Below are 27,865 nucleotides of genomic sequence, written 5' to 3'. Positions count from 1 at the left end.
CCTCTAAGAATTTTTTATCTCCTTCCTGGTGTCTTCTGTTATCCATGCATCATTCAATAGCATATTGTTTAGTCCCCAGGTGTTGGAATAACTTCTCTTTTTAATTTTATCATTGATTTCTAATTTCATTCCATTATGATCTGAGAGAATGCAGGGTAGTATCTCTGGGGATTTTTTTGTATTTGCTAAGACTTGCTTTGTGGCATAACATATGATCTTTTTTGGAGAAGGATCCATGTGCTTCTGAGAAGAAAGTGTATTTTCTTGTTAATGGATGGAATTTGTTAATGTCTGTTAAGTCTGTTAATGTCTGTTAATGTTAAATCTGTTAAATCTGTTAATTCTGTTAATGTCTGTTAAGTCCAAATTATTGATTATATTATTGAGTTCTATAGTTTCTTTGTTTAGTTTTTGTTTGGAAGATCTGTCCAGTGGTGAGAGAAGTATATTAAAGTCACCCAGTATTATTGTGTTGTGGTCTATTTTGTTCTTGTAGTTGTTTGACATACATAGATGCCCCATTGTTGGGAGCATAGATATTTATGATTGTTATGTCTTGTTCATGTATGTATCTTTTAAGCAGTATAAAATGTGCCCCTTTATCTCTTTTCACCAGCTTTCATTTGAAGTCCATTTTCTCAAAGATAAGGATGGAAACACCTGCTTGTTTACGTGGTCGATGTGAGTATGTTTTTTTCTCACCCTTTCACCTTCAGTCAGTAGATATCTTTTCTTGTGAAATGAGTCTCTAGAAGACAACATATAGTTAGGTCTTCTTATTTAATCCAATCTTCTAGGCTATGTCTTTTAATTGATGAGTTTAGGCCATTTACATTCAGTTATTATTGAAATAAGATTTGTGTTCCCAGACAATTTGGTTTATTTTTAGTTTTCAATGTAACTTGGTTTCTCCTTTGGCCTTTTCCTTTAGTGTAGTTCCTCCCTTTGATGATTTTCATTGTTGTTTTTCATTTCCTTCTCCTGGATTATTTTGCTGAGGATGCTCTTTAGTGCAGGCTTTATCACTGTAAATTCTTTTAACGTTTGTTTATCATGAAAAGATTTTCTTTCATCATCAAATCTGAAGCTTAATTTTGCAGGATTATTGGTTGGCATCCATTTTCTTTAAGAGCTTGGTATATGTTGTTCCACGATCTCCTGGCTTTGAGGGTCTGGATTAAAATATCTGCTGAGATCCAAATTGGTCTCCCCCTATATGTGATCTGATTTCTTTCTCTTATGGCTTTTAAAATTCTAACCTTATGCTGAATGCTACACATTTTTATTATAATGTGCTTTGGTGTATATCTGTTGTTATTTTGTATATTTGGTGTCCTGTAAGCCTCTTGTATTTGATTTTTCAATTTATTCTTCATTTTTGGGAAATTATCTTCTTGAAGAGATTGTGCATTCTTTTGGTTTGAATCTCTGTGCCTTCCTTTATTCCAATAACCCTTATATTTGGTCTTTTGATGCTATTGTATAATTCTTGGATGTTCTGTTCATGGTTTCTGACCATCTTCACTGTGTGGTCAACTTTACTTTCCAGATTATATACTTTGTCTTCATTATATGACCTTCTGTCTTTCAAGTGATCTAGTCTGTTGGGGATGCTTTTTATTGAGTTTTTTCTTTGGTTTATTGTTTCTCCTTTATTTTAAGGATTTCTGATTGGTTTTTTTTCAGACTCTCTCTTTCTTAAAGTAATGTTTTGCTACCTATGTTTGCTCCCTTATCTCTTTGTTGGTGTGATCAATGGTTGCCTATATTTTCTCTCTTATATCTTTGTTGAAATGATCAATTTTTGCTAGTATTTGCTCATTTAGGTAATACTTTAATTCACAGATCATTTTATTACATACATCCTGAACTGCTTGTCTGACATTTCATCAACTGTGCTGTCCATGGTTCTGTTATTGTGGTTTCCTGGTTTGTTGGGGGCACTTTTTTCCCTTTTTTTTTTTTTTAATGTTGTCTATGTGTCTTCCTTTTTTTGCAGAGTGGATTTATGGTATTTTCTACCCTATAATCTTATAGTATTGGTGCAGATTATCTGTAACACCTTGGATTCCAGTTTCTGCCAGTGACCAGCAATGGATTCTACAGCAACTATAGGTGGTGGCAGCAATAGGGGAGATAACTCACAATATCTATGGGGGTGTCCCAAGATAAATGCAAACTCTTTCAGATATGGGACTGAAAGGGTGGACCTTACACTGACTTTGGGCTGCCTACTCTGAGATGTAGCTGCTTCTAGACCTATCTGTTGTCATAGAATGGAGGCTACTGTGTTGGGAGGGCTAGGGCAATGGCTGCAGTCACTCAAGATGGAGTTGGGTTAGGCCTGGGATCCAATGGTCTCCCATGCAAGTCTGCTGGGGTGGCCCTGGGCCAGGCCTCAGCTCTGGTGTGGGTCTGCTGGTAAGTGGGGCAGAATAGGCCTATCCTGGGCCTACCCTGGGACTAGGCTTCCATGCAGGTGAGTGAAGGCGGTCACCCTAAGTACTTTATTATAGTCCCTAACTCAATATTCCCAAGTCTCATGAGGTAAGAACTATTATTATCTCCATTTCACAGGTGAAGAAACTGAGATCTAGAAAGTTAATATTTTTCAGGACCACACAGTTAATAACTAGCAAGCTAGGATTCAGTGGAGTGGGTGTTTTACATGCACCCCAGTGTCTCTGTTAATACTACTTCTCAAAGGATTGTATAAAACATTTAGTTGTCACCTAAAGCATTATGTTAATTTTTTATTGGCATAGATTTGGTCCCATATGTATATTCATATGTATATGAATTTTTCAAATTATAATTTCATGGTGATCAGAATACAAATATGTATGTATGTATGTATGTATGTATGTATATATATATATATATATATATATATATTAGAGAAAGAGATGTAATATGTAATATACTGTAAATAATTTAAATATAGACATATATATTTATCTTAAGGGAATTTTCTATTTTTTCCCATTTTACCAATATCAGTTTGAGTAACTGATAAAACAGAATTTGAAAACAAGAATAATGTGTTTTCCGTACTAGAGTACGGGAAAAGCAAATTTTTCATAAAGTTTTTATATAAATTTTATAAAAGGCTCTAAGGCTTCATGGGCTTTAAGATCAAGTGTTGCAATAATTTAGTTAACTATGCAGTTACATCACAAAAGTAACCATAAACAATATGCTGAGGAACAGGTATAGACATGTTCATACAAAATTTTAACATTAAACAACCTTTTGGGGAGATTTGTATTAGATTAGTAAAGTTTGTTTTTCCTTTTTTTTTTTTTCAGTTGCATGAACACAAGAATCAATATACAAAGTAAGTGTAGTTCTCTAGGAAATGGCAAGATCACCTATAATCTAAACAGTATTCAAAATAACTTGAATACTTATAAAGCAAAAAAGCAGTGTAGTATAAGAATTTTTTAACAGTTATGATGCACCCAGGGGAAATTTTCAGCATTTATGTTACTTGAAACACATAATATTGGGCTGGTTAAGTGGCTCAGCAGTAGGGTTGGTGCTTTGCATACCCAAGGCCCTGGGTTCAATTCCAAGCACTGCAAAAAGAAAAAAAGATGCACAATGTTTCCACATTATGCTCCAATGTTGCTCATTATCCACAAAGTACATCTAGAAAAAAATTATAGTTACCAAGTCTACTTCTCAAATTTTCAGGAGTTTATTTCATTACTCTCCGAAGTTTGTTCAGAAATTTGTCATATTTTTAAAATTTGGGGCAGGTGCAGCAGTGCACACCTGTAATCTCAGTGGCTTAGGAGGCTAAGACAGGAAAATCACTAAATCAAAGCCAGCCACAGCAAAAGTGAGGTGCTTAGAAACTCAGTGAGACCCTGTCTCTAGAAAAATATATAAAATATGGCTGGGATGTGGCTCAGTGATTAAGTGCCCCTGAGTTCAACCCCCAGGACCCCCCAAAAAATTGGTCTGTGGGAATAATTGTTTTAAAATATACCTTTTAGGGGGCTGGGGATGTGCTCAAGTGGTAGCGTGCTCGCCTGGCATGCTTTCGGCCCAGGTTCGATCCTCAGCACCACATACAAAGATGTTGTGTACGCCAAAAACTGAAAAATAAATATTGAAATTCTCTCTCTCTCTCTTAAAAAAATAAAATATACCTTTTAGGCTTCAACTTGAAAATTCCACATTAAAAGTCAAAGTAAAAAAAATCTGTCAGAGAAAATTGAACAGCTACAGAAAAAACTATTGAGACCAAATATGGTAAGTCAGTCTCTTATTAACTCTTGTCATATGGAACTTTCATTCTCTAACAATATGATAGGCAATATGATAAGTCTCATTGACAAAAATACTTGTTGTATTTATGTGGATATTACTTGCTACGAGTTGTGCAATTACTCTTTATAAGAGAAGTTCACTGAACTCATAAAACTACTGATTTTGTAAGTAAAACTTTAATTTAAAATGGTAATATTCTAAAACTAATGTTTTATGCATAAAACTTTTTTTATATATCTATTCATCTGTTGATGGACTTTTGAATTATTTCTACCTTTTGGCTATTGTGGATACTGCTGCTGTGGACATTAGTGTACAACTATATGTTAGAATACCTGCTAATATTTTAGAATAACTTTAAATTTAAATAAATTTTAAAAAGTAATTATTTCATCTAGAATTTTAATTTTTAACAAAAATTATTTGTAGTTGGACACTATACCTTTATTTTCTTTATTTATTTTTATGTTGTGCTGAGGATCAAACCCAGGCCTTGCACATGCTAGGCAAGCACTCTACTGCTGAGCCACAGCCCCAGCCTCTTAAATTTCTCTTGTAATCCAAGCCTTTCAATGAGGTTTAGAGGATAAAGTATTGTTATTTGTATTTATCAAGAATGGATAGTGAATCATTACATGAACACTTATCCCAAAGAAATATAATTTTCTGTTTGAATTTTTTAAATAAAAGAGATACCAGTGAAAAGGTAGAAATGGCTGCTTGTTTTAATAGGCCCTTACAGAGTAACAAGTGCTCCTAGAATCATAGATTCAGAAACCAGATTTTTCCCATTCACCTGTTTTCAGTCTTTTTTATTTTTAACTTTTTTATTTCACTTTTTACACAAATGGAGCACAACTTTTCATTTCTCTGGTTGTACATGATGTTCATCTAATTATACCCATACATACAGTAATAATGTCCATCTCATTCCACCTTCTTTCCTACACACACACACACACACACACACACACACACACACACACACTCACACACACACACACCTCCCCTCTCCACACTTCTCTCTACTTAACCAAAATTCCTCCATTCTTACCTTGTCCTCATCATTATGGATCAGCATCCACTTACAGAGAAAACATTTGGACTTGGTTTTTTTTTTTTTTTTTGGATTGTCTTACTTTGCTTAGCCTAATATTCTCCAACTCTATTCATTTACCTCTGAATGCCACAATTTCATTTTTTTAAGGCTGAGTAATATTACATTGTGTGTATATTCCACAGTTTATTTATCCATTTATCTATTGAAGGGCATCTATGTTGGTTCCACAGTTTAGCTATTGTGAATCATGCTGCTATAGACATTGATGTGGCTGTGTCCCTGTAGTATGCTGATTTTAAGCCATTTGGGTATACACTGAGAAGTTCGATAGCTGGGTTGAATGGCGGTTCCATTCCAGGTTTTCTAAGGAATCTCTATACTGCTTTCCAAAGTGGTTACATCATTTTGCAATCCCACCAGCAATGAATCAGTCTACTTTTCCCCTACATCCTCACTGGCACTTATTGTTGCTTGAATTTTTGGTAATTAATATACTCACTGAAGTGAGATGGAATCTTAGAGTAGTTTGATTTGAATTTCCCTAATTGCTAGAGATGTTGAACATTTTTCTCATATATTTGTTGATCTATTGCGTATCTTCTGCTGTGAAGTGTCTGCTCATTTCCTTTGCCCATTTATTGATTGGGTTTTTGTTGTTGTTGTTGTTGTTATGTTTTTGGAGTTATTTTTACATCCTGAAGATTAGTGCTCTATCTGAGGTGTGGATAGTAAAGATCTTTTCCCATTTGGCTGGCTCTCTCTTCACAGGACTGATTGTTTCCTTTGTTGCAAAGACGTTTTTCAGTCTGTACCTCTATTCCTCCCCTTGTTCCCTTTGATCTATGCTACTGGTCTCCCTTTTATGTATTTATGCTTTTTTAAATTAGTGCTTTATAGATGTAATTAAAAATTAAATTCACTTACATAGCTATGTTGCAGAAATCTGTTAAGGTATAAAAAACTGAAAAACTGGTGAGAGCATCCAAAATCTTTTAAAAGTATTTGAAAATAATGAATGGTTTTCTGTAGATTCCCAAAGAAATGAATTAGGGATACAGTGTAGGATCATTAGCTGATCTGAAGTCTACTCTTTGAATGAAAAATTGAATGAGACAGCTTTTAAGGTGTGTATAGTAAAGATCAATAGCCCCTGACTTCTCCCGAAGTCTCCCACATCATGGGTTCCTACATAATGGGTTACCTGGATTAAGAGATGTGACAGACACAATTTTGAGGGGAAGAGTCTACATTGGCAAGGAGACAAAGCTCTACCTGGCTCAAGCCTCCAGATAATACAGTTGAGGATACATGTAAAAGGAACTTCTGACCAAGACTTCCATGAGGCCATGTCTGTATAGAAAAGGAAATTATTCAAAAGAAAACCAAGGCAAACAATTGATAATCTGACCCTCATGGGAAAGTCTAGCATTAAGAAAGAAAAATAAAGTATGCTGGACACCCTCCTAAGAGTAAATTCTGCCCCCTCTCCAACCTAATGGGAAAATTACTACATCCAAGTAACACCATTAAGAATGGACATAATCATGTGTGATGTCAGCTATATGCCAGACAAATCCACCAGGGTAATGGCTTGTGAGATTGTTCTCTTTGAGAAGTGAACTAGAAGGAAGAAAGAAAAGCATAAATGACCTCTTTAAAGAGTTCAGAGCTGCTAATGTGGATTAGGTAATGTAGGTTGAAGTCTAGAGATTTAACAATCAAGCCAGAGTTATTTTTTTTATATTAAGAAGAAGACTGAAAATTTAAAGAGAAATGGTTAATTTGGAAATTTTTCTCATGCCAATTAGGTGAGGATCAAGAATATCCTGGAACTCAGAATGGAGGTTTCTGAAAATTGTCTTAGGAAAATGATTTAAATAAAATTGAAATATTTTTTAAAAAACGTTTTTCAGGCATCTTTAGAAACTAAAATGCTGAACCAGTCCTTTAAAATTTTTTTTCCATTAACACTTATGTGTAAAAACTTCTATTTTGAACAAATAAATTTTGGCAATGTAAATTCCTAAACAGATAGTAAAAGGGTAAATCAATGTTAGTTGTGTTAAGTCATTATTTCTGAAGATTGCCATTCGGCATTATACACTGCATTTTATGAACCTGACTAAATACATGATTTCTGTAAACTAATTACAAGAACTTTTTAAGAAAACAGAGTATCTAGATCTTTAAAAAACTTTTTTATAAAATTTTTTCAAAGCCTGGAGATGATAAAAAATTAAGTAAACTTGTTAAGTTAAATCAATCTTTGGAATATGCTTTGGATCAAGAAAAGAAGAAAAGTGGAGAATTAGAAACAATGCTAAGAGGGTAAGATTTTAATAATCTTTTTAACCACTCATTAATGAAAACTATTTTTTCTAAAACCTAAACACAAATTTATTTTACATACACTTTTTCATAGTTTGACAAAGTATTCTATCTTAAAATGTACTTCAGAAACTAACACCAAAACCTGGAACTCATTATAAAATGCCAAAATATTACATTTACTCTTTAATTATTATGAAAACAATAATACAAATATCTTTGGTATAGAATGGCGGTTGCCCTCTTCATTCATCTTAAATTTTAAAATTTGAACTTCTTCCTTCTTTTTGTAATGTCCCCCAAGCATTCATACATTTTGAATAACTAAAAGCCTATCTGCATCATTCTTAAATAATAGCAAGAATTATCTTGACTTAGCTTATATTTTTTATTTCTGGATCTTTATTTTTGTAGGTATAAGTCATGGAAATATACTCCTTTTGTGTGGGTATTTTTCATGTGTACATGAGGTATGCATGTTATTAAACTTCTGCTGTAATATACACACGTTCACACACACACACACACACACACACACACACACACACATGCACAACTGGAATATATAGGCATCTCCTGGTATCTGCAGATGTTTGTTCCAGTATCCCCTACAGATAGCAATATCAATATCCATTTTCTTTATGAAACATGGTGTAATATTTGCTTGTAACCTACTCACATCCTCCTACTTTAAATCATTTCTCCATCACTTATATTAGGCTCATATATTGTAATGTTTTATGAATAATTGTTATACTGTATTGTTTAGGGAAGAATGACAAGAAAAAAAGTTCAATACAGAATCATTGTTTCCAAGTATTTTTAATCCATGGGGTTTGATTCTTGGGCTGGGAACCCCCACAGAGGGCTGACTTTATATGTGTCTCATACATAGAAAAAAATACATGACTGGGCTGGGGTTGTGGCTCATTGGTAGAGCGCTCCCCTAGCACAGGCAAGGCCCTGAGTTCAGTCCTCAGCACCACATAAAAATAAATAAATAAGATCAAGGTATTTCAAGGAAAAAAAAGAAAAAGATACATGACTTAAAAATGAAATGAATAACCCTGCTTGTGTCATCAGATTATAAAAACATTGAATGTTTTCTAGCATCTTTGAAGCCCCCAGCATGACTGGGTAACTATTTATTTGCTGAGTGTATGAGTTTGTTCTTATTCTAATGAATATTTTCTGTCATCTAATTGTATACCTGGGCCTGGCTTTTCCTCTGTTGCATTTTTGTTAATATTGTGCTTGCAAAGACCTCTAAATTTCTTCTTAAAACAATCTTTTGAATCTTTATCCATCATTTCTCTTTGATTTCCTTTCTTCTAAAATTTCACCTGTTTTCTTTTCTCTATATATATTTCTCTCAAATATTTTTTTTCTTTGCCTCTTTATCTGCTTTGAATAATCTTCTTGATGTTTCCTTTAGTTTTCTGTGCTGGGATGGAACCCAGGTCCTCCCACAGGCTAAGCATATGTTCTACCAATGAAGTACATCTCCAGTCCCCCAGGACATTTTTTCTGTTTACTTTCTTTTCTACTTGGACCATGGTAAACAAATACCAAAGTGTATTGTTCTTTCTAAAAAATTTGTATCTGAATATAATCTTCTTTTTTATCTTAGATAATGATTTAGAGGTTATAGTAATATTTAATATTAACATACTAAATATGGTTTTATAGTAACATACTAAATGTTTTATGTTAACATACCAAAATTGGTATACACGTCTATAATAATTCTATATATGTTTTGAATATCAGTTCTTTATCCACCATATAAATTTAAAACATCTTTTCATATCACATTCTAATTTTATTAGAATGTTTTCACATAATGTTAGGCTGAAACAAATTAAAGGATCATATAATTTCTTTTATGTGATAAAACATAACATCTGATTAAAGAATGTTTAAATAGTTGTTATTTGACATACTTATGTACATTTTTGCAGATTGAGGACAGAAAAGAAGTTAAATAAATATAAATATGAAGAGCATGGTTTCAATGGAGATTTGAAAGCCAGTGAAATTGAAAGCCAAAAGGTAATTGGTTAGCCACTTTTAGGACCCAAATAAATTGATTTTGAAAAATAAAATTTCTCCATGCTATGAGTATTGAAATGAAGATCTTTTCAAATTTTTATAGACTTGATATTAATGAAAAATATATTTTTATGAAAGATCCATAGTGATGATTCTCTTATGTCATGAATCCTGGCTCATAATTTAAAGCCAAACACTTCACCATTACATGCCCCAAAATCATGAGTACTAAATCATGATATAAAACTTTAGGTCACATATTTATTAAGATATAATTAACATAACATGAAACTCAGTCATTTAAATTGTATAATTCAATGACATGTATTTATACTTTCATGCAATCATCATCTTGATTGTAGAATATTTAGAATATAGAATATCACCCTAAAAATAAATCTCATACCCATATGTCATCCAACCTTAGCTTTCCCTATTCACCTATTCAGCCCTAAGGAAATACCAGTATACTTTGTTTCTATAGAAGTGGTACTTCATTGGAGTTTTCATTGGCTTTATAGCTCAGTACAGGCTATATGGAGTAAATAGTTCAACTCATCCAAAGAATACAGCACTTAAAATCAGGTAGTATTCAGTTTACTTATGAAAGACAAATAATAATCAAAGTGATTTGAACTTCAAAATTTTAAAGACAAGATGCATGTTATGGAGAAGATTGTGCTACAACATAAAGATGAGATAGTCTTCACCAAATGAGATTGAATTAAGGTAAAAGACATATTACATTAAAATTATTTACATTCAAAGGACACTACATTTGTTTCCCTACTGAAAAATTAAAATTATTCCATAATGTTCTCTTTACTTTTGCATTGATTAAGGGAAAATGAAGATACATGCCAGAATGATAAATAAATACTCAAAGCTGCCTCACTTAGAGTTCAATAGTTGAAATCAGATGAAATACCTGATTTTCTAACCTAGTGTTTGAAATTAAGTGGCTTCACTTTTATCACATTGTTTATTAGAAGCAAGTCATAGTAGTCTGTACTCTTGTCATAGAAACAGCCTGCATGTGCATCCAAGTAGTTTGCTCAACCTAATTCCTCCTGAAGAACTCCCAAATCACCTTTGAATAATTTTAAGAAGGAAAGACATGAAATATTCATAGAAAAATAAACACCTAAGATCAAATGTAAATGTCTTGTGGCAAAAAATGATGAGTATAAGAAATATGGTTTTTGAGACTCCTAGTGGTTTACTTTCTGAGTCATTAAAGGGACCAAATTCTCAGATTCTAGTATATAGCATATGTTGTGGCAACTGAATGTATGTCAAATATGGTAGGATTTTTTAAATTATTCTCAGCCTATTTCTTTCATTGCCAAATTACTTTATTCATGCATATTGATGAACATACAGCAAAATTTAAGAGTCCATCTTTAGTATCTTCATGTGAATAATAAATATCAATGTTTTTGTTAGGAGTTTTTATGTAGGAAAATGATTCAAGAGCAAGTTCAAAAACTAAAAGAAGATAAAAAGGAATTGGAGCAGGAGGTAACAAAACTAAAAAGTCATATGGAAAGAAACATTGAAGGACAATTAGGAAAATATAAAAAAGAACTTGAAGAACATTTTAATAATGAATTACAAACATCCTTAAAACAAATCAATCTATTTTTACAGGTAAATTTATCTGCAATGTGCTTTAATTCCTTTCACTGAAAATTATGTTTTAGATGCATTGTGTTATGTTCTTCTTCTACCTCCCTTAGAGCAATTTAATAGACTTTTAGAAGGAAGATGACATCTGTATTCCCTGTAAATATTTTCACATTAATAATTAATATAACTAAGTTGATTTTTCAGAATAAAAGCTTTTATTGGAGAATCATTTGATTTCTTAAGACTAGTTGACATTAAACAAGACTATTAGGAAGAAAATTAAAATTGTTACATAGAAATTATAACACTTTTAGAGCTGGGGTTGTGACTCAGTGGTAGAGCACTTGCCTAGCATGTATGAGACACTGGATATGATCCTCAGCACCACATAAAAATAAATAAATTTTAAAAGGGCATTGTGTCCATCTACAACTAAAAATATTTTTTTAATTATAACACTTTCAGATTGTTCCTAGGTTATGCTGTTCAATTTTTTAATCATTGTTTTGAATCTATCATAAGATTCTTTGAATGTTCATCTCACATGAGAACTAAGAGTAATTCATGGCTGAGTTGTAGCTCAGTGGTGAAATGCTTCCCTAGCCTGCTTGAGGACCTGGATTCCATCCTCAGTAACACACACACACACACACACACAGATTTTTTTTTATATTTCAGATACAAAGATTTCACAGTTGATGATAAATATAATAAATTCCAGCATCTCATCTTTTTTTCATGTAACTAACATTGCTCTCTGAATCACTGACTCAGATGTAAAGGAAACTACTGTGGTGTGCAGCCACATCAATGTTTATAGCAACTCAATTCACAATAGCTAGTCTATGGAACCAATCCAGGTGTCCCTCAATAGATGAATGAATAAAGAAAATGTGGTATATATACTCAATGGAATATTACTCAGCTTTAAAGAAGAGTAAAATTATGGCATTTGCCAGTAAATGGTTGGAGTTGAGAATATCATGCTAAGCTAAATAAGCCAATCTAACAAAACCAAAGGGCGAATGTTTTCTCTAATATGCGGATGATAATTCACAATAAGGCAGAGGACACTAGGGAAGAATAGCATTACCTTAGATTAGGTATAGGGAAGTGATGGGGTGGGGGGAGGTAGGGATAGAAATGATAGTAGAATGAAACAGACGTTATTACTGTATGTATATAGGTGACTACATGACCAATATGATTCTGCAACATGTACACTCAGAAAAATGAGAAGTTATATCCCATCTATGTATGATAAATCAAAGTGCATAAATGCATTCTGTCATGTATTACTAATTAAAACAAATTTAAATTTTTTAAAAAAAGAAAAGAAACACATATGATAACTGTTGGGGTTATAATTATTTTTTAAATATTATTTTAATTTGCTTTAGAAAGAAACAGAACATCGAGATCATTTATTTGAGTTAAGAGAAACCCAAAGAAATGAGATGGAACTCAGAATTAAAGATCTGGAATCTGAAGTCTCTCAAAGTAGAACCCAAAACAATTCTACCAAAACAGAACTGGAAAAATTCAAACAACTCTATCTAGAAGAACATTTACTTAGAAAATCATTGTCAAGTGAACTAAATGAGTAAGCCAAAATCTAGAATCATAGAAAGAATTGTACTTAATTTTTCTCTAAAGCATAATTTCTAGCAAAACAGGTTTATGAGATTACTAATAGGATGTGAATGCCAACTAAACAATATAATTTTTAAAATGATGCTGCTAAATGAATTTATCTTTAAATGTTAGCTCAGAATATTTTATATTACCTCCTTTTATGGCTTTCTTCCCCTTCAATATTCTCATGTAGTTAACTTGATCTATTATTCTTTCAGCAAATAGTTTTTGAAGCTTTATAACTAACATATTTCTACTGTTATAAAATTTCTTATCAGCATTCCCTAATACAGAAATATTAACAAGTTTAACTATTTTCTATAAGAGTACAACTTCAATCTCAAGGTTCAAGTACTAATACTAATATTCTGGGCAAATTCTGGCCCTTGGTGTATTAACTTGATTAGGATCATTGGTATTGTCACCAGAAGACACCAAGATATAAAGTGTGCTTCATGGGTTTTTCTACTCTACATAAAGGAATACTTATGATTCAAGGAATGATTGTTACTGGGGTGAAGGGAGATAGAATTCACAAAGTGCTTAAAAATATCCTTTGGATGGTGTGAGTGGGGATGTGGAAGATAGAAAGGACAGATCCACCTCTGATGTCTTGGTAATGATGTCATAAGCTAACTGCCTTGGGACCTGCTTTCATTCTTCTCCCCCCACCCCTTTAATTCTTTTGGACCACTAACTCAGACATCTCCTTGTCTCTTAGTGGTGGCTGCTCTAAATAGTCCTCATTGCTAGATGCTTAATTTCCTCCATGGATAGAATGTCCAGATGCTGAAAGCAAATGCTTAATATGTCTTTAAGGGAAGGCTTTTAAGTTGCTAAAATGGTTTGCTACAAGCAAGTATTTCTAGGGTTTTTTTTTTCTCAGTCTCATTTTAAATTGTACAAAATGCAGGAATACAACATGGTGCTATAATATATTTGTATATTATGAAGTGACTATTATAGTCAAACAAATTAAATGTCCATCATCTCAACAGTTCCTCTTTAAATGCAAGTGTTTCTAGTGGCATCCTTAAGAATCTTTTAAGATCCTTCAAGAAAGCAGCAGGGTTCCCTATGAAATGATATGTCATAATAGCCATTTCCCTCTCTCCTGCTTTGTTTAAATTACTTATTAGATAAGAATGCCCCTGGAAACATATGTACATCTTTAGAACAGTATAAAGCCTATGTTTGTATACACTATGCATGCTGACACATTATTGGTAAGACACTGTTTGATGGGAAATTCCATTTATAATTATGGCAAAATTTTTTAATGCGAGTCATTTTAGAGTCATTTAGAGGAAAATGAAATGCTAAGACTTTGCCTTTTACAGTCTTTGCAGAGCCATTGAGATGCTAGAAGAAACCAATAACAGACTTCTGGTGATACAGCAGAATAGCACTGGGAACTCAAGGCCTATTGGAGAGGGTCCTCTTGAAAGAAATCTTCATAGCAACTTGGGACTCAACAGAAATTTTATGCCAAGAGAAATGCCTATCTCATACCCACAATCTTCATGTAAAACCTTGAAGAAATATCTAACTAAGGTTAGTTTATCAGCTTTTTCCCCTTATAGAATTTGTTTTTTCTTTTTAATTTGGTGAAATACTATGTTGTTTAGTTGACCTATACGTGCTAAATAAAGATCACAATGATCTGGAGAGAGAGAGAGAGAAAGAGAGAGAGAGAGAGAGAAACACAGAAATGTCACTGTTTTTATTGTCCCTGGGCTCCTATTTACTTGTCCCATTTTTCAATAAATTAACTGATACGTCTTAGCTTTCTTTAAAAATCTCAATTTAAGTTAGATTTTCCAAAATGAATATTATTGCCTGTAACTAACTGGATCCTTTGAATTGCTTTGGCTTACCTTCCAAGTGATTTTACCTTGGGTGTACTTCATAATACTTTTCAAGCTTTCCTGCACCATCCCAAGAATACCACTCCTAATCATAGTGAATGTTTGATTAACAAATATTTCATCACATATGTATGTGTATAACTTAAAGGAATCTCAGATAAATTCATTTAGAAACTTAAAAAGTATAATACTCAAAAAGACTAATTAATTTTAAAGAGTAATTTCTTTTTTAAGTAAAAATATTTTCATTTTCTTGAAGTGTATATCCTAATGGCTGATTCATTATAGCATCTTTATCTCAATATTTGTAAAATAAGAATATTACTATTATGGGCTGGGGATGTGGCTCAAGCGGTAGCTCGCTCGCCTGGCATGCGTGCGGCCCGGGTTCGATCCTCAGCACCACATACCAACAAAGATGTTGTGTCCGCCGAGAACTAAAAAATAAATATTAAAAATTCTCTCACTCTCTCTTTAAAAAAAAAATTAAAAAAAAAAAGAATATTACTATTACAATAGCTTTAAAAATAATTAGGCAAGTCCTTAGGGTATGGACTGAGGAGTGGGATAGCTGGGTCAAATGGTGGTTCCATTTCAATTTTTCTGAGGAATCTGCATACTTCTTTCCAGATTGGTTGCACCAATTTGCAGTGCCACCAACAATGTATGAGTATACCTTTTTCTCCATATTTTGCCAACACTTTTTATTGCTTGTATTCTTGATAACTGCCATTCTGATGGGAGTGAGATTAAGTCTTAGAGTAGTTTTCATTTGCATTTATCTAATTACTAGAGATGTTGAAGATTTTTTCATATATTTGTTTGTTTTTTTTTTGGTTGATCGATTGTATATCTTCTTCTGTTAAGTTCCTTAGCCCATTTATTGTTTTTTATGTGTTTCTGTGTGTGTATTAAGTTTTTTGAATTCTTTATATATCCTGGAGATTATTAGTACTCTATCTCATGTACATGTCGTAAAGATGTTCTCCCACCCTTTGGGCATTTTCATCATGCTATTGATTGTTTTCTTTGCTGCAAAGAAGCTTTTTATTTTGAATCCATCTCATTTATTAATTTTATTTCTTGTGCTTTAGGAGTCTGGTTAAGGAAGGCAGGACCTAATTCAACAAGATGAAGTTTTGAGCCTAATTAGTTATATATGACAAGCAAAATTTAAATTTGATATTTAGTCTTTGGTCCACGAACACAGTTTAACTTATATTTATGTAGAACTTTCTTTTTTTATCATTAGGTTTTTTTTTTTCATACATGTCCTGTGCCTCTATTGTTAAATTTATGCCTATGTATTTCATTTTGGGGAATACTATTATTATAATTTTTAGAAATTTCAAACTTACATTATTTTTTCACAATTATTCAAAATGAGTATAGTATTAGTAGTTTTTGTGCCTTTATATTAGTAGTTTCAATATTTATTTTGAAGATTCTTTAAGATTATCTAGGTAATCATGTCATTTGCAAATAGAGATTTCATTGTACTTCATCCAATTTCTCCAGTAGATAAATATCCTCTCTTCTCATGAGGAAAGTAGAGAGAATATAAATCACTGCATGGAAATTTGAGGCCAGGGAAATGAAGGTTTTCCTATCATTTAAATTCCTGCCTGAATTTAAACAGTAATTGAAATCAAGCACATATCTTTGTATATCCTAAGTAATGATTAGAAAGTTGGCCAAAAGTAGGCAAGATGGTAAAGAGAAATCTCTTTTTGTGTGTTTTAAATTTTGATATAAATAATCTACAACATAGATAATTCATTTATCAATTGATTTTGGAAAACAAATCTTATTTGGACAAAATATACCATTTTGTAAGGAAAAATTTGCTTGCTTTATTCAAGTAAAGATTTTTTTCTTTCATGTTCTTTGCTCCATTGTTTAAAATATGAGAGGGTTTTTTTTTAAAGAGTGTATTGCACTCCTTACTAACAAAAATAATATAATTTTTATTCTCTTCCCTTTTATTCATAACTTTAGAAAGTATAATTTATTAGAGAGCTTTTATGCCTCATGCTTTAAATATCATTGAGTTACATGGCAGTTTTGCATATGCATTTTCTCAGAGCTATGTTTAAAAACCTTTGTCGTGTTCCTGAATATGCAAGAAGTAACTACACAGAACTACATACTTTAGTAAGAACAACTAAGGCCATTCCTGACCTGCCATCAGTTGGCTTTTGAACTCATGTAAGCTGTAATATCCCTAAGAATGTTTTTGCTCTTATGTAAAACTAGTGACATTGTGGCTTTCTTACTTTTCTAAACATTTTTGTTCAAAGAATATAAATTTTCTATTTAAAAACTTTTCATGAATCTGCATGATATAAAACAAATAGAAATGAGTGCTCTCTCTCTACAGGAATTATGGGGGCTGTGAGGGTGGAACTTTCTTACATCTGCATCATTCAGTGCCCCCTGTGGAAACATCAATTTCTGAGGACATGGTTTGAAAACTACCAGCTATGAGGGAATTCTTCTAATGAGCTTAAAGTTCATGGTACATTGGTCTACTGTTTTTATGATTCAGATATGAGGTGTCTCCCAGATCTTTTGTGAAACAATGCAAGAGTGTTTACAGGTGACTGGGTTTTCAAAGCCTTACCTAATCAGTACATTAATCCACTAATAAGGATTAACTTGGTGCTAACCATAGACAGGTAGGTTATGGCTGGAGGAAGGTGGGTCTTTGGGGTAGTGCCTTTGCAGTTTATATTTTGTCCTTGGCAAATGGAGTCTCAGCTTCCTGGTTCCCCGTTCTCAGCTGCTTCCCTCCACCATACCCTTCCACCATGATGTGTTGCCTCACTTTGAGCTCCAAAGGATGAACCCAGCTAACTATGGATTGAGATCTCTGAAAATATGTATCCCAGAATAAACTTTTTCCTCTTTAAAATTGTTCTTGTCAGATCTTTGGTTACATCAAGAAAAAATAACTAAAACAAATGGGTATAATTTTTTCACCTTATATTTTTGAAAATTGAAAAGTATAAATTAAGTTACAACTTTACTGGCTTCTTAAGATTGGACTTCAAGATTCCTCCACCATCTGAAACACAGTGTCCACCCAGAAAAATATAGGTTAACAAGGAAGGAGAAATGTTTTCTGGAAAATATGTCTTATTTCAGACTTTTGATTTGGTTATTGAGCATAAAATGAAAATTAGCAATTTATTAAGCTTTTTATTTCTTTTGGTAACATTTAGTTTCTCCTAAGTTGTTGCTTTAAACACTTTGAAAGCCTTTGGCAGCACTGTTATCTGACAGAATAGGACAGAGAGAGATTAATACCTCCAAGACATGTTTCTCACTTTTTTCTTTGTAGTCTGTGCTGGAAAATGTTAAGCCATTTAACTGAGGGTAACAGTTCTGAATTTCTATTAATAGAAATAAGGAATCTTTATGATTTAATGGATAAGTAAGAATTGAGTGAAATGGACTTTAAAAAACACATGCTGAGTTTGTCAGATTTCACTTGTCAGCTCAATCACCTCCACCTCCCACCATCCAGGACAAACCTGGAACTTTTAGTACTCCACATAGTTCAGCTGTTATGTACTCTCTTCCAGGCCAGCCTGCTCACCCCCAGTGTTCTTAGTCTGCCCTCTATCCCTCTGAGCTGTCTTTTCTTTCTTGTTATCCCTTTCCCAAAAGTCGTTTCTCCTCAGCTCATTTATGCTGCCAAGTTTCTAGAGTCAAAGAATGGAAGATAATTCATGCAGGGAAATAGAGCAGAAGCAACTACTTCTACTATGTGTCCTTTAAGTGTAAGAAAAAAAACCCTGACTGAAATTTATCATACCACAATATGAGTGGTAATAATAAGAGTTAAGATTTGTTAAGCATATTAAGCATATGGGTAGGGAAGTAGCTTAGTGGCAGTGTATTCTTAGCATACAAGAGGCCCTGGATTCAATACCCAGCACTAAACAAAGTGGCAGAGGAGAAAAGGGCAGGAAATTTTATTCTATACAAAATTAAGAAGTGTTTTAAGAAAGTATATCATTTTCAGCTAAGCAGAATTTATGTATTTTGAAAGTATTTGGGGTGTGTTTATAAAAACATAATAAAATCTACCATTTATAGTAATAAATATAAAGAATAACTTTTGGGGGGAAAGATAATAACATTACCTTGGTGTAGTTCCTTATTCAAGTCTTATAAAATGTGATTTATGTTCTAAATAGTGTTTATTGATGATAATGCACGATTTTTTCAAAAAAGGCTTCTCTCATCATCTGGTAATGAGTTCTTACTTTTACAAGACTCATCTTTAATGTTATTCTCACAGAAATAGGATGTGATACTCAAAATATTGTAATATCTTTCAGTCAAAGAAATTTGCCTTTATACCTAAAATTTTTAAAGGCATTAGGTATCACCTTATCATTATCACCATGAATTATGTATTAAAGTCAGTGCACCTTGCTAAGAACCTGCTTGGGGCATTAGTAAGAGAATAGCTTGTATGCAAAACATTTAAGTAATACTCTTGTTGGGATACTTTCAGATAGTTTGATATTTCATAATTAAATAGATAAGTATGATTAGTCAACAAAAATGTTTGGTCATCATCTAGACAACATAATATTTTAAATTTTTGCCAGAAGAATTTTCACCTCACATACATATTCTAGATTTTGTGCTTAAAAATAAATAGCATAGAACATATGTTAAATTTTTAATTTTCTAAAAGTATAGAATAGAAAATTTATTTTAAGGAAAAATCCATTGAATTGAAAAAAATTGATTAAACTTTTATAAAGGGCAGAGGTTTCTCAGAATCACAAAGTAATGCCTTCAGTATAAACAATGAATGGAGTGGTTTAATCTTTGTATTAGTAAACTAAAACATCACTGTTCTAAAATCATGTATATTTAGTAGATTGATATTAATTATACTGCTTATCAGATTAATCCAAACCACATTTTGTATGTGTTCTCTATTATCAATACAAAATAAGTAACAATTTATATTATTATTTTGTAAGCAATCCCTACATTAGCTCTGCTTACAAGTCCTATTTAAAGTCCAAATATTTAAAGTTATATATCATTCACATGATAATGTTTCTTGTTTAACTTTAACATTATAAATAACATTTGATCTATTTCAGTTCCAGCAGAAATTACAAAACGTGGAAACACAAATTAATGAAGGTATGTTGCCAAAATTTGTGTATCAAATATAGATGAACTGGTTTTTCAAATAAACAATAACTAATTATTTTCCTTATGTCAAAAGATGTTGAAAACACCTCTAAGGAAGAACATACTTATTCCTCATTTATTCATGTTTCATATATTTTAAAAATCTCAAAAGTATATGCTTCTCTTTTCTTAGTTCAACACTTTCTTTACTTCTGCCATCTCTGAAACTGTCAGACTGCACACTGAAACTATTCTTGGAAAACAAAGGTTTCACCAACTTCTCAGATTTGGTGCCAAAAAGCTACTTAGGCAAGCATTTAGAATTCCTGACCTGTTATTAACAAATGCCCCTTTAAATCTACTGTCATTTACATTGTAATGAGAATGATTTACCATAGGCCATCAGGAAAAGTTCCAAATTCCAAAACCTGGAAATTAAAAAAGCATAAATCAGTTTGATTCTTGACAGGTTATCCCACCTCATTTTTCTCTCTTATCCTGTCTCTTTTTTATAACTTCTAGCCAAATTGTATTACTTGTAATTCCACATTTTCTTCCTTATCTCTAACTCTTTGCATTGTACTTCTCTCTTTCTGTGTACTTTCTCCTTATCCTTCAGGTATCCATTTACAGCTCACCTCCACCAGAAAGTCTGCAATATTTACAATGACAAGGTCCCTTCCCTGTGTTCCTATAGTGTGCTATGTTTTACACCTATCATAGTACCCATGACTCTGTATGTGAATTGCCAGTTGATGGGTTGGTGGGGAGAAACACATCATGCAATTGTTGAAGGGTGGACACTATCACCTTCATATTGTCATTCTGGTGCTTGTCATAGTCCCTTAGCATACATTTGTTGGATAAATAAACAATGGGAAAACCAGAAACTCTAATACTTAGCCCCAATGAAACTTAATTCTGGGTCAAGTATAATTGAATTATATTTAGTCACAAGTTGGTATTATAAACATACATATTTTTCATTTATTAACACTGATAAAAAAATTCTCAACTTACTGACCTTTATTTAGACAATTATGAAATCTTTCAGATAAGGAATGTAATATTTTCATTTTCTTTTAAGCTACTGCTGAATTACAATATGAACTATTTAGACCTGCACCCCCATCATCTACTAATAAGTCAAGTAGAAATCTCCAAAGGAGGATTCACAGGAAGATACACAGATTTTAAATATGTTCATATATATGTATGAATTGCAATGTAATATTTTATCCATAAGCCTATAATTTATAATTATATTTTGATATCTTATTTTAACTTTTTTATATGTCCATATATTTATTGCATTATATTGTGATACTATTTTAAAGTAGTTATTTATTACTTACTTATTCATAAGTCCATAATTTATAATTATATTTTAATATTATATTTTAGTTACTTCCTATTGAATATTGGACATGAAAACTTAATTGGAAGAAAATATTTTTGTAACATATGTCTGATGATAATCTATAGGACATTTTGCTGTAAACTATGATTTTATTTTTGGATTGCTATATCATATTTTATTGTATATTCACACCATATTTTCTTCTTATCAATCCACTCATCCACTGATGGACATCCTGGTTAGTTCAGTATGTTGGTTAATGTAAAAGTGACTGTGGTTTTTTAAAATTTAGGCAAAAATCCTAGAGCTAAGAAATAAAATAAACAAAGGGAAAAACAGAATATAATACACCAATATCAGAATATACAAAATACAGGAAGAGTTCAGTAGCTTCAAAAAATAGCCTCAAAGACAGGTTACTTGAAAATACACAAACAGTCAGAAATAATGAGAATCAAGAAGATTTCTACATCCAATAAACAGTTAAAATATTTTGGATTTCCAACATCATTGTAGACATCATTTTACATTGTTTGTTTCATAAATAATCATTGTAGTTCTTGTTATTTTTATTTGTTTTGTCTTTTAATCTTCCTTTATGAATAAGTGTTTACAGTTCATGATTACTGTGTTAGGGAGTTCTGAATATTGTGGACATTTACCCATAATTGTAGATTTTATACCTTTAGAGATTCTCATTGTACATATTGGCATCTTTTTCTTCTAGTTTGTCTCATAATGTACGTCTGTGTTCAATGAGTCTGTCGCCTTTTGTTCATCTGCAAATGTCCTAATCTCTCCTTTATTTCTGAAGAGACACCATCAAAAGTCCAATCCCCCTGTCATTGGTGTCAACCAAAGACTCAATCATAACTGAAGGGACAGAAAGTTTACTCAAATGAATGATAATAGAAAATGTTCCAAACCTAGAGAAAGATGCTAATATACAGACACAGGAAGTTCAAAGTTAAGCAATCAGGTTCACCCAATATAAAGATTATATTGAAACTCTCAAAGATCAAGGACAAAAAGAGGATCATCCAAGCAACAATAGAAGGAAGTAACATATAAAGGAGTTCAATACACCCATCCTAAGACTTATCTGCAGAAAAATCCAAAGGCAGCAGAAAGTGGAATCATATATTGAAGGTGCTGAGGGAAGAAAATTAAAAAAAAAAAAAAAAACACCCAGAATACACAAAACCAGTCTTCAGAAACAAAGGAGAGGTAAGGCATTTTCAGAAGAACAAAAGGTGACAGACATTGAACACAGACCCACAGTATCCAAAAAAAACACAGTAGTCGTGACTTATAAACCACTCATTCATAAAGAAAGAGAAAAAAGACAAAACAAAAGTAGTAACAGCTCTAATGCTTTTTAAGGGACAAACAATATAAAACAATGTTAATTATCATGTTGGAAATGCAAAATAATAACTGTTTCTTGGTATTCATAACTATGTCTTAAGTAGATTTTACAAATGAAAATTTAGTCTTTTTAATTTTTCATACTTAAACTATCTAACTGCTAGCTGTTTAAATAACAGCCAACAACTGAATTGCCATTAAAAGTTTGGTGGAATCAATCATGACTTTAATGACTTATTTGTGTTTTTCAAATTTTTATACTTTTTAAATTAGTTCATTATAGTTATACATAATATCAGGGTTCCTGTTGATAGATTTCACATTTTCATGGAAAGTCACTTGCTCCATTTCAGGTCCCAGTAGTTCCCTTTTCCCTCCCCTTCTCCTTCCCCATGTTTCTCTTACTCTACTCATCTGCCATCTATTTATTTTATGTTCTTAAAATTGTTCCCTTATAGGTATACCTAAAGTTGTAATTCACTTGGTATATCCATGTGTACACACAATAATTTGTTCCATTTCATTCTGTAGTTTCTCCCTTTTCTAGTCCCTCCTCATTTCCACAGATCTCCCTTCTATTTTCATGAGATTGCCATTTTTTATCCTTATTTTGCTCTAGCTTCCACATGTGAGAGAGCATGCTTGACCCTTGATTTTCTTATTCTGGCTTATTTCACTTTACATGGTGTTCTCCAGTGCCATCCATTTACCAGCAAATGCCATAACTTCATTCTTCTTTATGGCTGAGTTAAAATCCACTGTGCACATATATCCCATCTTCTTTATTCATTCATCTGTTGATGGGCACTCAGGCTGGTTTCATAACTTGCAATTATAAATTGCACTGCTAATAATTTTTGATGTGCTTTAAGATCTAATATCAGTGGTACAGCTGGGTCATATGGTGGTTCCATTCCTAGCCATTTAAAAAATCTCCATATGGCTTTCCAAACTGGTTGTAAAATTTGCAGTCAATAATTTAGGAGTGTACCTTTTGTCCACACCCTTACCAGAATTTGTTATTATATTTTTTAAGGTTACCATTCTAAATGGAATGAGATAAAATCTCCAAGTAGTTTAGATTTGCATCTCCCTGAATGCTAGGGATGTTAAACGTTTTTTTCTTATGTGTGTTGATCATTTGTATTTCTTCTTTTGAGACATGTCTGTTTAGTACTTTTGACCATTTATTCAATGGGTTACTTCTTGTTGTTGATTATTCTTAATGTATTTTTTATTTTTTTTTATTTCTTACATGATGATAGTGGAATGCATTACAATCATAATTATCTATTCACAACACAATTTTTCATAACTCTGTATATAAAGTATGTTCACGCCAAATAATCCCATTATACATGAGCTCTCATTACTATTTTTTGCATTACAATTCTTATATGTAATATAATGTATAATGATGAGGGTCTCTTTCCACCATCCATGCTATTTCACTTGTCCCTCTGTTTCCCTCCCACCACTATTCCCTATCTAGAGGTAATCTTCCTCCCATGCTCTCCCTCCCAACCCCACTTTGAGTCACCCCCCTTATATCAGAAGACATTTGGCATTTGTTTTGGGGGGGATTGGCTAACTTCACTTAGCATAATCTTCTCTAATGCCATCCATTTACCTGCAAATGCCATGATCTTATTCTTTTTTATTGCTGAGTAATATTTCATTGTGTATAAATGCCACATTTTTTTATCCATTCATCCACTGAAGGACATCTAGGTTAGCTCCACAGTTTAGCTATTGTGAATTGTGATCCTATAAACATTGATGTGGCTGTGTCCCTGTAGTATGCTGTTTTTAGGTCCTTTGGGTATAGTCTGAGAACAGGAATAGCTGGGTCAAATGGTGGTTCTATTCCCAGCTTTCCAAGGAATCTCCATACTGCTTTCCAAATTGGCTTCACCAATTTGCAGTCCCACTAACAGTGTATGAGTGTACCTTTTTCCTCACATCCTCGACAACACTTATTGTCTGTCTTCATAATGACTGCCACTCTTACTGGAGTGAGATGGTATCTTAGAGTAGTTTTAATTTGCATTTCTCTGATTGCTAGAGATGATGAGCATTTTTTCATATATTTGTTAATTGATTGTATATCCTTTTCTGAGAAGTGTCTGTTCAGGTCCTTGGCCCATTTATTGATTGGATTATTTGGGGTTTTTCGGTGTTTATCTTGTTGAGCTCTTTATATATCCTAGAGATTAGAGCTCTATCTGATGTGTGAGGGGTAAAAATTTGTTCCCAGGATGTAGGCTCCCTATTCACCTCACGTATTATTTCTTTTGCTAAGAAAAATACTTTTTAGTTTGAATCCATCACATTTGTTGATTCTTAGCTTTAATTCTTGTGCTATAGGCGTCTTATTAAGGAAGTTGGGGCCTAGCCCAACGTGATGGAGATTAGGGCCTACTTTTTTCTTCTATTAGACGCAGAGTCTCTGGTTTAATTCCTACATCTTTGATTGATTTTGAGTTAACTTTTGTGCATGGTGAGATAAAGGGATTCAATTTCATTTTGTTGCATATGGATTTCCAGTTTTCCCAGCACCATTTGTTGAAGATGCTATGCTTTCTCCAGTGCATAGTTTGGGCACCTTTGTCTAATATAAGATAGTTGTAATTTTGTGGATTTGTCTCTGTGTCCTCTATTCTGTATTTTTGGTCTACCAGCCTCTTTTGGTGCCAGTACCATGCTGTTTTTGTTACTTTTGCTCTGTAGTATAGTTTAAGGTCTGATATAGTGATGTCACCTGTTTCACTCTTCCTGCTTAGAATTGCTTTAGCTATTCTGGGTCTCTTTTTTTTCCAGATGAATTGCTTTTTCTATGAGGAATGCCATTGGGATTTTTATCAGAATTGCATTGAACCTGTATAGTGCTTTTGGTAGTATGGTCATTTTAATAATATTAATTCTGCCTATCCATGAGCAAGGTAGATCTTTCCATCTTCTAAGGACTTCTTCTATTTCACTCTTTAGGGTTCTATAGTTTTCATTGTACAGATCTTTCACCTCCTTTGTTGATTCCCAAGTATTTTTTTTTTTGAGGATATTGTGAATGGGGTAGTTTTCTTCATTTCCTTTTCAGAGGATTTGTCACTGATACACAGAAATGTCTTTGATTTATGGGTGTTGATTTTATATCCTGCCACTTTGCTGAATTCATTTACTAGTTCTAGAAGTTTCTTGGTAGAGTTTTTTGGGTCTTCTAGGTATAGAATCATATCAGCAAATAGTGCTAGTTTAAGTTCTTCTTTTCTTATAGTAATTCCTTTAATTTCTTTCATCTGTCCAATTGTGCTGGCCAGTGTTTCAAGAACTATGTTGAATAGAAGTGGTGAGAGAGGGCATCCCTGTCTTGTTCCAGATTTTAGAGGGAATGCCTTCAATTTTTCTCGGTTTAGAATGATGCTGGCTTGAGGCTTAGTGTAGATAGCTTTTACAATGTTGAGGTAAGTTCCTGTTATCCCTAGTTTTTCTAATGTTTTGAACATAAAGGGGCACTGTATTTTGTCAAATACTTTTTCTGCATCTATTGAGATGGTTCTTATCTTTAAGTCTACTGATGTGATGAATTTTTTTTTATTGATTGCCGCATGTTGAACCAACCCAGGGATGAATCCCACTGATCATGTTGCACTGTCTTTTTTATATGATTTTGTATCCGATTTGCCAGAATTTTATTGAGGATTTTTGCATCTATATTCATTAGAGATATTGAGCTGAAGTTTTCTTAGTGTAATTTTTTTTTAAAAAATTGTATATTCTGTATATTAAATTCCCTTTAAAAAAGTAATTGGCAAAGATTTTCCACTATTCTATTTTCAAATTCTTATTTTCTTTGCTATGGAGAAGCTTTTTAATTTGATGTCTTTCCACTTATCCATTCTTGGTTTTATTTCTTATGTTTTAGAAGTCTTCTTAAGTATGTCAGTGCCTATGCCAATACGTTGGAGTGTTGGGCCTACATTTTCTTCTAGCAATTGCTAAATTGTTGGTCTAATTCCTAGATCAGCTGAGTTTTGTGCAGGGTGAAAGACGGATTTAGTTTTTTTTTTCTTTTATATATTGATATCCAGTTTTCCCAGCACCATTTTTTAGAAGACTGCCTTTTCTCCTGCAAATACTTTGCTACTTTCTTTGAGGATCAGATAACTGTATCTATGTCAATTTTTCCTCTTTCTTTTATTCTATTAAATTGGTCTTCTTTTCTGTTTTGATTATAATACCATACTGCTTTTAGTTACTACAGCTCTATGATTTCAGATCAGGTATTGCAACGCCTACAGTCTTGCTCTTATTGGTTTGGCTACTCAGGGTATTTTATTCTTCCAGGTGGATTTTAGCACTGTTTTACTATGTCTATGAAGAATATCATGGGTATTTTAATGCAGGTAACACTTTTGTTAGTAGGGGCATTTTAACAATATTAATTTTGCCTATCCAAGAACATCAGAGATATTTCTGTCTTCTAAGATCTTTTTCAATTTCTTTTTTCAGTGTTCTGTAGTTTTCATTGTAGAGGTCCTTAATCTCATTGGTTAGGTTTATTTCCAAGTATTTTTTGAGGTAATTATGAATGGGATAGTTTTCTTGATTTATTTCTTTACAGATTCCTTATTGGAATGTGGGGAAGTGATTGATATTTGTATGTTGGTCTTATATTGTGCCACTTTACTGAATTAATTTATCCACTCTAGAAGTCTTTTGGTGAGGTTTTTTTGTGGGGGGGTTAGTCTTCTAGGTAAAGGATCATGTCATTCTCAGAGGCATTTTTTTCTATTTGTATCCCTATAATATTCTTTCCTTGTCTAATTGCTCTAGCTAGAGTTTCAAGGAATACATTGAATGAGAGTAGTGAGAATGGCCAACCTTGTCTTATTCCTGATTTTAGTGAATTTGCTAATCAATGTTAAGAGTTGTTTGATTTTCCCGTGCTGTGTGATGATTTGCTAAGAGATGCTATGATGTATGTGAAGTCCCTGTTCCCCAAAGAGTGTATAAAACTGCTATAAACCCTGGGCTCGGGGCCTCTCAGTTCACCAGTTACTGTGTGCACACGAGGACCAAGCTAGCTCACAATAAACACCTCTTTGCTGCTTATATCAA

General features: G+C 32.8%; 1 protein-coding gene across 1 annotated transcript; it reads left to right on the top strand.

Moving 5' to 3' along the window:
• The first annotated feature begins 405 nt into the window (after positions 1-405).
• On the top strand, positions 406-27,865 carry LOC120893022 (ankyrin repeat domain-containing protein 26). The gene is made up of 8 exons (XM_078017296.1): positions 406-434; positions 617-681; positions 9,628-9,718; positions 11,165-11,368; positions 12,748-12,950; positions 14,323-14,536; positions 19,986-20,028; positions 21,107-27,865. Exons 4-8 carry the CDS (start codon positions 11,183-11,185, stop codon positions 21,214-21,216), a joined length of 756 nt encoding a protein of 251 aa, XP_077873422.1. The 5' UTR covers positions 406-434; positions 617-681; positions 9,628-9,718; positions 11,165-11,182; the 3' UTR covers positions 21,217-27,865.

The sequence above is a fragment of the Ictidomys tridecemlineatus genome, chromosome 7 (assembly GCF_052094955.1).
Source record: "Ictidomys tridecemlineatus isolate mIctTri1 chromosome 7, mIctTri1.hap1, whole genome shotgun sequence".
Taxonomy (NCBI): Eukaryota; Metazoa; Chordata; class Mammalia; order Rodentia; family Sciuridae; genus Ictidomys; species Ictidomys tridecemlineatus.
This window is presented reverse-complemented; position numbering and strand designations above follow the sequence as displayed.

Bases quoted from the DNA above. Each gene is read 5' to 3' on its own strand.
- LOC120893022 (XM_078017296.1), top strand. From the start codon at position 11,183: ATGATTCAAGAGCAAGTTCAAAAACTAAAAGAAGATAAAAAGGAATTG. The intron at 14,537-19,985 runs GTTAGTTTATCA...GATCTATTTCAG, and splicing joins TGAAGAAATATCTAACTAAG to TTCCAGCAGAAATTACAAAA. The intron at 20,029-21,106 runs GTATGTTGCCAA...TTTTCTTTTAAG, and splicing joins GGAAACACAAATTAATGAAG to CTACTGCTGAATTACAATAT.